The following is a 15,012-nucleotide window of genomic DNA, read 5'->3' on the forward strand; positions in this document are numbered from 1 at the left end:
GGCCTCCTAGTAATAACCCTGTTACAGTTTGGAAAGCTGCCGGCACATTTAATAATCGAAATATCATTGTATCACTGATCAGGATTAAACCGCTTATCTGTCACAGCAGTAAAGGACGTTTAAACAGAAAAAAATAAAATAAATAAAATCTCCTAAATGGTATTTAACTAAAATGTTTTTATATGAGGTTCTTGCATTGATTTTTCACATTTAAAAATGTAGTTATATATAAATGTAGTTATACAGTATATATATATATATATATACACACACACACACATACATATACATATATACTAGCCGCTGTAGATTTACATGTAGATTTACAGCCTAGTACTAAACCACTTACCTTTTCACTGTATACTGGATAATCAACCTATAGGATTCCATAACTTTAAAACAGTAAATCAGAAGTACACTGATGAGGACACTCACTAAAACATGTGTTTGCTTGACCTGGCGTCTCATTGATTGTCACAATACTTACAGTATCATAAGGGCAAGCCTACGTCCCCAGGGGTTTCAACTAAAACAATGAGAGAGCTCAGCATAGGGAACGTTCAAAATGTCAAATGACAAAGACTTCTAGTGAAAAACGTCTGCCATTGGATTTCTTTTAGTACTTCTAAAAACAAATCCAGCATGTTTTTATTGATACGGTGGCATGTCTCAACTGGTCTACCAATGCATATACTTATTGCATAATTTTGGAACAAGTAGAATTGGTACCATATTACAGTAATAACAAAAAAAAAACACCACCACACACAAAAAAACCCTCAGTAGCAAAATAACCTTGGTTCCCCATCAAATAAAGGAAACACTGTTCTGTGCAGTGGAATACAGTACTTACAGTACTCCAGACATCACTGAGGCTTGCTTTTCTATTGCTGCATGTGCAGGAATTCAAACAGGATCCTTTCAGCACTGAATACATTTTAAACACTACAGTAAATTGTCATGTATCTAATGGCTGTTGATTAACGAAACGGTATTGATGGCATTTACCATGTACAGAGTGCTGCACTCTAATGCAGGGGTGGAAATAAGACCCCTATTGCAAAGCAGTTTCACCCATTCCAGGTTTAACTATGAGCTTGATTAGCCCCAGTGTATAGGTAACAACCTCAGGTGTGTATTAGACTCCTAGTAAAACCAGGAATGGATCAAACTTCTATGCAATTGGAGTCTTCTTCTCTTCCCTGTTGGGTGGTATTGCTCGATACATAAACACACAAACTGGTTGAAATGTTTGAGTATAGTAAAAAGTAAAAGGCTCACCGTGGTGGAATCAGCTGTGAAAGATAGGCTTGCTAGCTCATCATCCTCTCCCTCTAGCATTGGAAGTGTATCCACTTTGTGCTAACAAGCAACCCCATTCAACAAGTGCATATAGCCCAAGACTTTTTTTTTGCAACTGAAGGATCTCAAAAGAAAATGTTCCGAAGCCCAAAATGATACAGCAAAAAATGTTTCCCTACCCTAATGCAGCAGTCGCTGAAAAAAAGTTGCAGAGAGAGAGAGAGAGAGAGAGAGAGAGAGAGAGAGAGACAAACTCAAGACTAAGGCAACGTCACCCAGTTGCCTAGCAACACAGCCACCTTCTTCTGAATTTTCCATTACACACGCTTGGGACCGCCACTCTTGTGGTTACTGTCTGTCAGTTTAACTATGCAGGAGAAAACAAACAGAGCAAAACATAAAAGAAAAATTGATAATGACAGCGAAGCCTGTTTCTCAGCTTCTAGAACCAGACTTACTGGAGACAAATGCAGTACTTTTCTTACTACATACAGTTAAGTAAAACATAAAATTTAAAAAGAGGACTGCTTCCGTTTAACTTTGTGTACTCTACTACAAAAGAAAACCTTGTTGATACTCCAGTTTGTTTAAATCTCTCCCCCTCAAAACAGTATCTTTCCGTGCAACAAAGTTCCTTAAAACATGCCTGCCACTAATTCAAAACATGCATGCTCCTGCTACTAATTTGCAGCAGTACACTACACCATGTGCAAGTTTAACTGGGACTTTTTGTTTACACAAACTGAAAACGTGAGGATACCAATTCAGGGAAGATTACCTGAATGAGACAAAAGAGAAAGAGAAGTGGTAAAGAGAGAGAGCATACCCCTACATTCTGACCTCAACATCTCCTGCCTGTCTGCCATTCATGGACTCTCCTGGGTTTCTTAGGCAGAGATTCTGCTAGTGTATGGTATCCAATATATAATGAGGATTACACTAATCTCCACTGGGGGACATTTCACTTGTGAATGTGAGAAGCTGAAAAGCATAGAGGCTAGTGAATTAGTCCTTCGCACCACCTAACGTTAATATTTCATTCCTTTCAGAGTTATGTTAGGGCAGCAGTGTGGAGTAGTGTTTAGGGGCTCGGGACTCTTGACCGGAGGGTCGTGGGTTCAATCCCAGGTGGGGGACACTGCTGCTGTACCCTTGAGCAAGGTACTTTACCTAGATTGCTCCAGTAAAAACCCAACTGTATAAATGGGGAATTGTATGTAAAAAAAAAAATGTAATTGTATGTAAAAAATAATGTGATATCTTGTAGCAATTTAAGTCGCCCTGGATAAGGGCATCTGCTAATAAATAATAATAATAATATGGAAGTGATGCACTAGAGCAAAAGTTAGAAAATCAACAGTGTACACCATGACCACTTCTAATAACTGTCTCTGTGTCTCATCTACAGAAGAGAGCTCCCTCTTTTTAATGCTCTACTCAGAAGGCACATGTGTACCGTCTTGTAACGAGACTGTAATGGCATCACGGGACGAATGGGAGTCATTGCCGTTACCTGCTCCGAAGAATAAAGGGCTGCCTTATGAGGAGAGCAATGAACTGTGCAGTTTCCCTAGTTTATGTGTTGCCAGCTACAGCACAGCAAACAAACCAAGTGAGTGCAGCCAGGCAAAGAATATCAGCAATGTGTGAATCACACAGCCTCCGTCTCGGAAATCTGTCATGCGTGTTCACATAAACACTGAAAGCACACCAACCCCACAGCCACTGGTGCAAAACCACGCCACAGCAGACAGAAGTCAGTAAACACACATGTCCAGATATCCCTCTGATGAACAGGGCAGCAGTGTGGAGTAGTGGTTAGGGCTCTGCTCCAGTAAAAACCCTACTCTATAAATGGGTAACTATGTAAAAATAATGTGATATCTGTATAATGTGAAATAATGTATAATGTGATATCTTGTAGTAATTGTAAGTCGCCCTGGATAAGGTCATCTGCTAAGAAATAAATAATAATGAACAGGTTGATGACTGGGACATACTGTAGATCAACAACAGACTAAGAAATAGCAATGAACTGCTTCATCACAAATTGGCGACTGATTGTCCACATATGTGCAAAAACATAAGTGTGACATGCTGATGTTCGGATGTACAGGCAGAAACCTCCACACTATATATCCCAAGAATCAGTGTGTTTTGTGATGCAAGTTACACTACCAGTTTCCAATCAAGACCTCCAGGGGTGAAAGAGAAATACTTTATCTGCTAACCCCTTATATGTAAGGCTGTGTTTTTTTCATGGTACTCAAGGATTTCATTATTTCCGTAAAATGTACCTATTGCCGTGTAATTTCTAATTTCTGAAAGAGTAGTCTAAATTTACATATTTTTTTTATCACTTAAAAATAAATCCAGCAAACGTTTCCCTGATTGACGCACTCCCTGTTACACTGCATTCAGGAACCTGGCAGCCGGTTTAGTTTGCTTCCGGTAAATGATTGAACACACACTGGAAACAGCTGCACGACTTCTTTAAAATGTCTTCATTTCACGTGTCTGGTCATGTTTTTACAAGGATTTGTGTTTTTATTTTGTTTGATAATTCACTGATGGTGAAAACAGAATGTCTTTAAAAGGTGAAAATACAATGACTTTAAAAATTCTACAATTTAGCATTTCCTGTGAAATATCTGTACCGTTTCAGCAAAAACACACACATGGTTCCCCAAGATATAGCTTTTAATAGTTCAATTCGCTGCCGTTAAAAAGATCATGTATTGTATGTGATTGTACACTAATGTATACAGAGGGTAGGATTATCTTGAAAAATTTCTGTGCCAAACAGATTACCCATAACTTCCATGATTCAATCATTCATTATAATGCAACCAATTACCTAAACATGGGACAGGTAATAATTGAACACTTTATTATTCAAAATCAAGAAGCAAAAATAGTGTGTGGATCTTCAAATATAACTGAAGACATGCATGTAGTATTAATATAATACTTACTTGAGTTGTGAGTCTCCAAACGTGGCTATTAAATCTATCAATTAGCATCCATAACTATTAAACACGCAATAGTGCATAATTTAGAAATACTAAAAGAAACTTAAATTAAAATCAAACGTTTCAACTAGAATTGAAAAAGACTTTGTCTAAACGTTTGGCACTGGATTCATCACAGTCATCAATACCTTGGGGCTAGTTTTGTCTTTTGGCGTCTGTTGTGTTGTGGATACCAGTATTAACACTTATCAGAAAAAGATGTCTGAAAGTTGCCTTGTATTTCCCGGCCTTCACAGAAACATGAACGGAAAATCTCCTGATGAGCTCCATCGCAGTTTTCAAAATCGATTCTGTATGAGTAAAACATGTGAAGTTCCATCCATGTGTCAGTCTCGTGTCGGTGAGTCGCTGGGAGACAGCTGACAGAACGGAATTCCCATGGTCTGGAACCTGGCTTGTTTTTTAAAAAGTTATATTAAGTGGAGACAGACTTAAGACAGAGGGACAAATACACTTTTTTTTAGACAAAGAGTGGTGAGGGTATGGAATGGGCTACCTAGCCATGTTGTTTATGCTAAATCACTGGAATCCTTTAAAGATCAGATTTACAAAGTGTTGGGATCAGCTACTAGGAACAGGATGATGGTCCACATGGCCTTCCGTCATTCTTAAATATTCTGATGTTTTGTGTTCTATTTATTGGTGGTAAGAACCTCCAGATCAAGTTCAAACTTGATGAGCATGTCTTTGTGCAAAGCAGTCTTGAAATTCGAGCATTTGTACTAATGCTGATCTTTGGAAATCTGAATCCATTCAGTACGAGACCCGAGGTTAGAATTACTGTTTCGTTGTGACTACAGTCTTGCTGCCCGAGAGAAACTACTCACTAATTGCGAGACCCATCCTAGTTTCTGTACCGGTCACTGGGGTGAGGATTAGGACATAGGAAACATTATCTTTCTTATACCCTGAGGAGAGATATTGAACAAAAGACCTCAGACTTAATATAGATTATTATTACTCTCACTTGATAAATTATGAAAACGTGATGAGGAAACCTCCACCCACCATCAAAACCATTAACCACAAACAACATGCTCTATTTACTACTATGCAATGAAACCCTCATTCAGAAACCAGCTCCCAGTGAGCTGCAAGGGGTCAGAAAGCGTTTTGTCCAGTTTCTTTTGCTCAATTCCAATCCTCGACTGCCCGACAGGTTGTGATCCAGAAACACGGAGTAGGGTTTCAGCAGGCTTTCCTCCACACTGGAATCTGTGACACGGGAGGCTCTGTCTGCATGTCCTTGAGCTCAATGAGACCACTCTATTGCTTCCACACATAAGCCCACTTCAGTAAAGAATGCAAACTCAGGAGACTGATGCAAACATTGTTGCTTGACTACTTTATTAGAGCTAACCTGAAAGCAATTTTTTTTTTTGTATCAATGTTTATGACAAAATGAAAATCAGGTTGCATCTATGGCAGATTTGATCACACACTATCCCTTCCACATAACCACACAATGGAACATTAGCACAGAACAGTAATGTAGATTGACATTTACTACGGAACAGGATTTTTATATGCAAACTGCAATAGAAAAACCCTACTATGAAACTTTAAACCATGGTAATTTACCAGTTTTCCCAAGCTTTTCCCATGGTTACACTATGTAAATCCCCATAGTTTAATATGCTTTGCCGTACCTCTCTGTGCTTTGCAATGCTTACCTATGCTTCATCATGTTTTTGCTGTACATGACTACACTTTGCTATGTATTTGCTTAACTAGGGTAAACCTCTAAAACACATTGGGAATATTGTGGTGAAATATGAAGCTTTTGGAGTGCCATAGGTTTATGTTGCTCTGTTGCAACAGACTGCATAGAAATCTAGTCTATTAGCCTATTTTACTGGCATACAACTATTTAATCATTTGAATGTTGCAAAACCTTCGTCAAAAATTAGAAATATAGCAAAAGTTTCATCACCATTTCCATAATAACACATCAGGGGAGTTAAAAGCTCAAACCACTTTGACAAGAGCAAGCCAAAGCACAAACGATAGGTTTAACATTATACATTGATCATAGATATGCAATTTAATAAGCAGGATACATGATTGTATTTTATTCACATTTATTTATTTTTTTTTAAGTTTGCTTATACTGTAGCATGGGCTCAGTTTCTCGGATTAGTTTTGCATGTTTTTATTAAATACAATTGTAGTGTTTGACTTGCCAAAGAACACAAGAGGTATACTGCTTCAGAGTTTGATGTGTGGTCCTCGTGCAATATCTAACTATAACAGACACACAGAGCTACACTCACAGTATGGCCCTTGTAACAAATGCCCAAGTTTCATCATATTTGAAGACCCAGGTCCCAAGACACAGCCTTCGCTGGCCCACCACATCCAGACTTCAGGAAAATGAAAAAGCAGCGGGAAGGACATCAGGAAACGATTGATTTAATTCACTGGTGCTTCCTGAGGAATGCAGATACTCACACACACACACACACACACACACACACACACAGAGGATAATGAGTGAGTCAGGCCTCCCAGTACAGCAATGACATTGCTCACTGCGGACTGATTCACAAGGAGTGAGGGCTGCGCTTTCTGTATTGTTTCAGGACAATACAGAAAGCAGTCTTGCTCAAATCCCAGCCTTGACGTGTATTTCATTTCCTAGAATTTACAATTTAGAGAAAACTTTTTTTTGTTTTAAAAAGGGCTTATCTTCTAATAAAACCCTCCCATGGCAAAAAACGCTAAACAGGATCGTCAGCGTCTTGTACCTTATTGTTTAGTCTATCCTGCATGCTTCCTTTCCAACACTGCCGAGTCCACACCGCAAGGCCGATGCGATCCCTGTGTGTAGCGAGCACGACAGTTCTAACAGCTACAGCATTTACCACGGCACATTCAGCTCATTCCTGGTGAAGCACAACACTGAGTCTCTGCAAAGGCATCCAAAAAAAACAACACAGATTGATCAGGTGACTACACAAGAGGTCTTTCACAGAAAGGAGAGCATGAGGTAGCGCTCGGTGCTCCAGGATTAGCGCTGATCAGGGCTGTGAAGCCAGCTGAATTATTAGAGCATTCTGTAGCTCTAGTTCGGGGCTACCCTACACTTAGAGTTCATTAGAAAAGAATGGGTCCAGCTCCACCCCAATTAACACCAACCTAACATTTAGCTAGTCTAAGATTAGTGCTAAGCGGGGTCTGTGAAACAGTAGGAATACAAGCATGTATTTGTTAAAGCTGCACGGTCGATAGGCTACTGCAGGGCAAATCGCAGTCAAGATCCTTTGAAGGCGTTTCATTTTTACACATCAGTAAGTGGAATTTTTCAGGGGGGGTGCAGGTTCCAAAGGCACTCAGGGCCTGAGAAGAAGGCTGAGGCACGTCAAGGAGGGAGGTGGAGGAGAGTGGGAAGCTACGCTGGGAATGCAAAGCTCTTCAGTCTCAGGTCAGACAGGTAGTTAGCAAGCCAGAGAGAACCCGTAATAACATGTTTGCACACCCCGACACAAGCCAAGGCTCAGGGATCCGTTCCCACCTTATCCCCTGCTGTGATCTATTGGGGGTATCGGCTGGGATGTCATACTGCTGCGATACAATCCTCAAATAGTCCATACTGCTGCGATACAATCCTCTCCTAGTCCACGCTGCTGCAGTACAATCCTCTCCCTTTGTCCACACCCTTGCTCTGTGATCAGCAGAGGCAAGGGAAACTTTAGTCACCGTTTTCAAATATCACTTTTTTTTTTTGCCCTAGCATGCTTTAAGACAGTATTCTGGCTCTCCATGCACACCCTCTCGGCAGTGTAATGCTCGTTTGTAGTTTTTCCTCAACCCCAGTGTAATAACCTTCTGAAGTATTTTTAGTACAAACAGAGGAAGGGCATGACAGGCAATGTTTTCAGCAGTGAGTATCACACAGAACGCACATATTTCATAACCTCTTTTACAAACATGATACCAGATGACTGAGCAATGTGGAGAACTGTACTTCCTTTGCTGAATATGTTCCATTGCACAGCATTCTGTGAAGCACGTCAGCCCAGGATGGGGACAACAAAGCCCTGTGTGACACAGCTTCCTCTGACAACCACACAGCCCTCTTCCCTTTACATTCAGGGTTAGAGCCTCCCACTAGCCCTGCACCCAGACCTGGCTTATAAACATCAATCAAGTATATTATTGAAATGACCCTATTAAACATATTGTTTCTTCTCTTCTAGCTGCATGAACAACTCCTAACAGTCAACCTGCAGATGCAGGCCAGACCTATTCCAGTGATCAGCTCAGCGCAGACTTCAATATACCTAAACAAGGGGGGTCTGAAACTCAGGACTGGGTGCAGCAGGGCTAGTGGAAGTGTCTAAGCCTGACATTAATCTGCAATGTAACCCCTTTTACACTGCACATCCCTACAGCTGAAGTTGGTTTCATGTCTTTAGTAGAGCTAATCTAGGAGGAACAAAACCAATTTCCCAATACTGGACCACTAATAATTGATGCATTGAGACACACGCAAGCCTTCAGATACAACTGAACAGAAGCCGGGCATTTTATTTAATGCTGCCTGGGACAAATATTCAAACAGACACCGCCTAAAATGTGACCATGTTCATATACAATTATATATACAATCATATCAAAAAGATACTGTGCCTGGTGAGCAAGTCAGTCTATTCTTAAGCAAGGTAGTTTATTCAGTGTGTATTGACGTGGAATGAGTTGGTGTGATTACTTTGTTGCTGCTTTCTGTCGGCACAGTTATAACTGGCTACAATCATTCCACTGGTGTACAGCGCAACCTTTAAGCTACTTCACACTGGCACATTACTGAGACCTTGTGGTTATAAACATGTTATGTGAATGAGATGAAGAGTGAACAGGGTTAGCCTGAAGTGTGAAAATCCAGTGAAAATGTCTAATTCTGACAAAGTCGCACCTCTGATTGAGCAAATCACCTGTTCTTACATTTTTTAAAATGAATCTGTTGAAGCACATTAGTGTGGAGTAGTGGTTAGGGCTCTGGACTCTTGACCAGAAGGTCGTGGGTTCAATCCCAGGTGGGGACACTGCTGCTGTACCCTTGAGCAAAGCACTTTACCTAAATTGCTCCAGTAAAAACCCAACTGTATAAATGGGTAATTGTATGTATAAAAAATAATATGAAATAATAATGTGATATCTTGTAACAATTATAAGTCGCCCTGAATAAGGCTGTCTGCTAAGAAATAAATAATAATAATAATAATAATAATAATAATAAATAAATACAAATATCACAATTAACACTAGATACATTTATTGCTACAATATCCTATTCTGTGGTCCTGAATCAATATTGATTTTAACAGAACTTGTGTTGGAGCTGATGGGACCCCGCACGGTGTCGCTGGGGCCCGTGCACGTGCTGGGAAGGTAGCAGGTATTGTTTAGCGAGCTGCTGGGACCCTGCAAAGGGTTGCTGTGGCCCGTGCGCATACTGGGTATTGTTTGGCGAGCCGCCGGGACCCAGCAAGGGTGTCGCTGGGGCCCGTGTGCATGCTTGGAAGGTCGCAGGTATTGTTTGGCGAGCTGCTGGGACCCCGCACGGGGTCACTGGGGTCCGTGCACGCTGGGAAGGTTGGCAGGTATCGTTTGACGAGCCGCTGGGACTTCGCACTTTGTCGCTGGGGCCCGTTCGTGTGCTGGGAAGGTGGCAGGTATCTTTTGGCGAGCTGCTGGTACCCTGCACGGGGTCGCTGGGGCCCGTGCGTGTGCTGGGAAGGCGGGGGGGGGGGGGGGTGGTGCTATACAGATGCACAGTTTTCTGAAAGAAATTCTCTCATTTCAGTTGTTTAATTTAGGTTTGATTTCCACACATGAACGTTCATAAAGACCTCTGTTCCACTGTATCCTCTTACACACTTACAGATTTGTAGAGTTTTGACTGAGCGCAGAAAGTCAAAACTCTGATAAAAAAATGTGTTTTATTTCCATTAGTTCTGCGAAAAACATTCTGTGCAAGCCAAAACAAGCCGTTACCTTAAAATCTCACCCCCAACGTCCTGCACGCATCTTCAGACATGCGGACGCTTGCACAAGGTCTTATATATGCAAACAAACGACTGTGTGCATCCTCACAGAAAGACGTGCATGCTTAAGTATAAGCTGCAGTATTACACAGTATCATACATAGAAGACTTCTTAAGAAGGAGGTGCCAAACGCATGGCTTAACACCGTATGCTTTCAAGTTAGACTGAGAAAGCTCAGTACCAGAACAGAACCATTGTGAATGTTTGCAACCACCATAGAAAAGATTGGAGATGTAAAAGGCTGATAAAATGCCAATTACAGCTATATAAATATCTTTTCCAGTAACAGAATGTCAACTATGTGATTGAGCAATCGTAGAAAAATAATTAAAATATGTAGGCTAAAAAAAAATAGAAAAAACCACAGTACACGCCCCAGGGTTACTGTGCATTGCAGCATTTAATCTCAGCAGGCTTGTGGTAACAGGAGGGACAGCATTATTACGACACTAATTGCCACCAATTCAGCTAATGCATATTTCCAGTGCTAGTTAACCAAGTAGCCAACTTATTTATGTATTTGCTGTGCACGACGCATCTAAATGTTTAGCACAGTATTTCAAGATATTTCACGATTAAACATAATATTAAAAGCAGAAAAAATAGCATATTCAAAATTGATAATTCTCTAAATGTTCCTAGACTGAAATGCTTACCAGTACAACAAACAATACGTGCTAAATTGTAGAACATTTTGTTTAAGTCCACCTTTTAAAAATTTTATTTTCACCATCAGCGAATTATCAAAACAAAATAAACATAAATAAATCTAAAATTAATAAGAGACACGTGAAACGTCCCCTTGTACTGGACAGAGCAATCTTCAGCAGAAATATTTCAGATCTTCGAAATAATATCTGAATAACAGGTTTGTGCCGCTCTGAACACAAAACTCATTTAACATTAATATTGCATTGGACAAACAAGGGCTGTGTTTGAATATTCTTTCAAAATTGAAACGAATATTCAAATCTTCTTAGATGTTCAATTAGCAGTGTGTGTTTGAATATTCAAATACAATAAAACACAACAGTAAAATAAATACTGTACAACAAACAGATCTGAGACAAACATTCCAACAAACACTGCTTGAAATTCATTCCTAAAACTAGAAGGGCTGCGTCTCCAAAAAGCTATCGTGGGAAGAAAAAAGAAATCGCAGGGGTTCAAAACTTTTCAGTTGAAGTGGATCGACTGCTGTCAATACAACATTAGTACTCTCAGTAACACGACAGAGTAAAATCACAGGAACCCACATGCGCAGTGCACAGGCCCAATGGCAAAATGCAAGTGGATCCCCACACTGTGAAATGAAAAACTTTAGGAGGAATGTCATGACCAAGTTTACTGATCTAGCTTCATCTCTGCACTGCAGCCTCACCTGGCTCGTCAGACCCGTCTTATTAGACCGGAGCATGCTTAAAATCCTGTGCTGTGAGGGAGTGGTGTTGCCAGCCCGGTCTGCTTGAGTTCACAATGAGAAATAATGCTGCAGCACATAGAGGAAAACTCTCATCCATTACTAAATGTTTCACCTTAAAAACGTCTGTAAACACAATCTTACCTACATTTAGAAATACAAAAAACAAGTTTCTTTTAATATTTCTACCTTAAAAACATGTATCATTGTTATTGCTCCTTTGAGGAATATTTTTTTCATAGCTCTACAAATCCCAGGACACACTCCTAAAGCGATACCTCACAGGCTCCATAAAGACTTCTACCAGATTAATAATGATGTACTTCTGAAAGTCGATCGTGCAGAATGGTATTTTGTGAAATCAAACTGTGTTATAGAAGTGAAACGTTAGCAGGTTTCTCCCAGGTATGTTTGAAAGTCTTGCCCACATTCAGAAACACCACTCAAGTATAAAAGTGTGCCGCGTTCATGTTTTTTTCCATGTAGTTTTTTTTGGTTGGCTATTTGACAATGTGTGTGCTTATTTCGTATTAACAGTAATGACGTTGGAACACCGTTAATGGTCAAGTAGAAATGTACACAGGGCCATACCGTGACATCTATCCCACATGAACGGTCCTACTAATTATCCCAAAGTAACCGCATACTGACAGTCTTTAAATAGCGTAACCAACAATGCATGTACCGTATAGGATTTGAGACGGGGTACTTCAGTGCAGTACTTCACAAGAAGAAAAAAACCAAACATTTTAACCTGTTTATATAAATGAGGATATAACTAAACGTAACTTCATTTCACACAACACAGGTAATGGAAATAATCATCGAGGAATTATCACATCACGATCTGTGCATCTCCCTGCAAGACAGGAACCCGCTGCAAAACAGGCTTCAGCATGTCTGTGATCTGCGTGTGCATGTCTTATTTACTGTACACCTTTTTTTTTCCTGTATAAATAAATACATAAATAAATGCACTCTGTAGTAATTTGTAGGACCCCAAATGAACGGTCGGGTTCTATAACACAGCTGCGTGTAAAAATGAAGACTTACTGCCGTCGTGTCGTCGGGGCTCCCCAGGCTATTCTGCAGGCTCAGGCTGTTCGGTTCAATGTCGCTCCCGGTGAAGTCGTCCTCCGACTCTTCAAAAGAGGAAGCCGAGGACAGGCCGGCGGACGACGAGCTAGAAAACTTGCGGAGAAGCAAGGAGGGGGACGGGGACCCCCCGCACCCACTGTCCGAGCAAGGCGACTCCACGTCCGGCTGCGAGTCCGAAACGTCCCCGCCGCCCCCGAACCCTTCTTCCCTGCAAGGGCTCGGCTCCCGGGTCACAATGAGCCGCGGGATCGTGCCGGGGAAGCTCAGGCGTGCAGGGACTTCACTGATTTGATCTGTAACCCCAAACTGGAAATCGGGGTCTGCGTTTGGAGAATCTCCATTTCCAGTGGATCTTAAAGCGTCGTCCGCATCACTGCTGGAGTTCACTGGGCACCCCTTGCTTATAGTGGCGTCTGCCGCATTTTCAGACACGTTTGGACGCTGACTGGTGTTTTGTTCCTGGTCAGAGTTAAAAGGTTCGAGCACGGGCGAAATTATATTACTGCTGCCCTCTCCATAATCACCATCCAGTCTCAAACTCCGCTGCAGTTTATTTTTTACTTTCGGCTCTTCCGAATTCGTGTCCGCGGCTCCCCGGAGTGCTTCCACGCCAGCCCCGGGTTCAAAAAGGTTTACTTTACTTTCCATGTTTTCCTCCAAAACTCTGCGTTCATGATCCCCGCGTTCCGACACAGAACTACAGTCCCTCTGTGAATCTGCAGAGGTCTCTCCTGTTGAATTGGCAGTAGCTGTCGTGTTATTACTGTTTTTAGGAGTTGTAATAACTGAATCCGAGTCCCCCCCGGAGCTCTTCAATGAATCCCCGCAGTTTAAGAGCCCCGGTTGCCCGGCACTGCTGTCAATGCCGCCGCTCGCACTCTGGGAACCCGCAGTATTCTCCCCGGCAATCCCGCTGCTGTCCTCTCGCCGCGAGTCCACATCGCCAGACAAATCAGTCTTGCTCAACTTTATCACGATCTCGTCTGGTGTGGAGGTATTAATATTATCCGAGGTCGTCTCCGCCAGCCGCGGCAGCTCCTTATTCTTAGTTATATCGCAGTCGAACCGGTCATCCCTCCGGTCCTCGCTGGTGATTCTGCGGAATTTCATCCGCCCGCCTGCCGTAGCCTCCTTGGACGCAGCCTTCTCGGAGGATTTTCCTTTCGCCTTCTTCGCCGCCGCCACTGTCGAGTAGGACGATGAGGATTGGCCCATCCTGCAATCCGTAGCAACTCCTCCTCCTCCTCAGGGAGGCAGATGACTCCCCTTGGCAACCGATCAATGAAGTGACGTCACTGTAATATCAGCGGGGATTCCTCCGAAGCTGAAATGCCAGGTTCGCCTTCCGATTGGTTCGCTGACTTTTCGTCCCCGCCTTTCCCAGGGAAACACCGCCTCTTTGTAAAACTGCGCCCCCTTGTGGCTCTTCAGTTCCCATACAGCGCCGCCGTTCATTGCACGGTCACAGTTGCCATGCAGCGAGGCTAAGATTACATCTTTGGTGTAAATCCCTCGTGGCTTGTCAGAATGTTACAATTGCTGATCCTGCCAAAGCAAAGACAAAGCACGTTAATTTATATAAGGTCAATTGTAAAATATGCATATAATACATATTTATGTTTTCATGTATTTATTTGTATATTAATCCAAATGTAACTGTGTAATAAAGGTATAAATGAGCCACATCCCACTTTACACATAGATACAAAGGGTTTTAAACATGTTTTGTGAGTAAACAAACAGCAGTGTCTTTTGCATTCTCTCTCCACCCCTCCCTCTTCCCTCCTGAAAGGTAGCGGGCATGAAAAATGGTGCTCCATGACGCTTTATTAAAATAACACACCTTCTGAGGTTTTCATTGGTTGGTTGTTGAAAGTATCCACTATTTTTTAATTGAATGCCAACCTTTTTTTTAATGCAATACAAAATGTAGTTTGTCATTCAATGCTTATTAAAAAAAAAAATCAATTCAAACAGGAGATCCCTTCTTTCACTGTGGATGATGACATCATACGGGTAACAGCAAGGTGACGGGAGTTTAGTTCTCAGAAGAGAGACGGCATGGCCAGTGCCAAGTAGGTGACGCTACCTTTGGAGGATTTAGACAAACTG

At 41.7% G+C, this 15,012-nt stretch overlaps 1 protein-coding gene across 1 annotated transcript in view; it reads right to left on the minus strand.

Moving 5' to 3' along the window:
- LOC117397396 (inositol-trisphosphate 3-kinase C-like) overlaps nt 1-15,012 on the minus strand; it is a 56,980-nt gene that overhangs the window by 24,828 nt on the left and 17,140 nt on the right. The window contains exon 2 of the mRNA XM_033996203.3: nt 12,856-14,445. Within this exon, the coding sequence (XP_033852094.1) occupies nt 12,856-14,115 (1,260 nt within the window). The 5' untranslated portion in view covers nt 14,116-14,445. The remainder of the gene's footprint in view (nt 1-12,855; nt 14,446-15,012) is intronic.

This window comes from Acipenser ruthenus, chromosome 30, assembly GCF_902713425.1.
Source record: "Acipenser ruthenus chromosome 30, fAciRut3.2 maternal haplotype, whole genome shotgun sequence".
NCBI lineage: Eukaryota > Metazoa > Chordata > Actinopteri > Acipenseriformes > Acipenseridae > Acipenser > Acipenser ruthenus.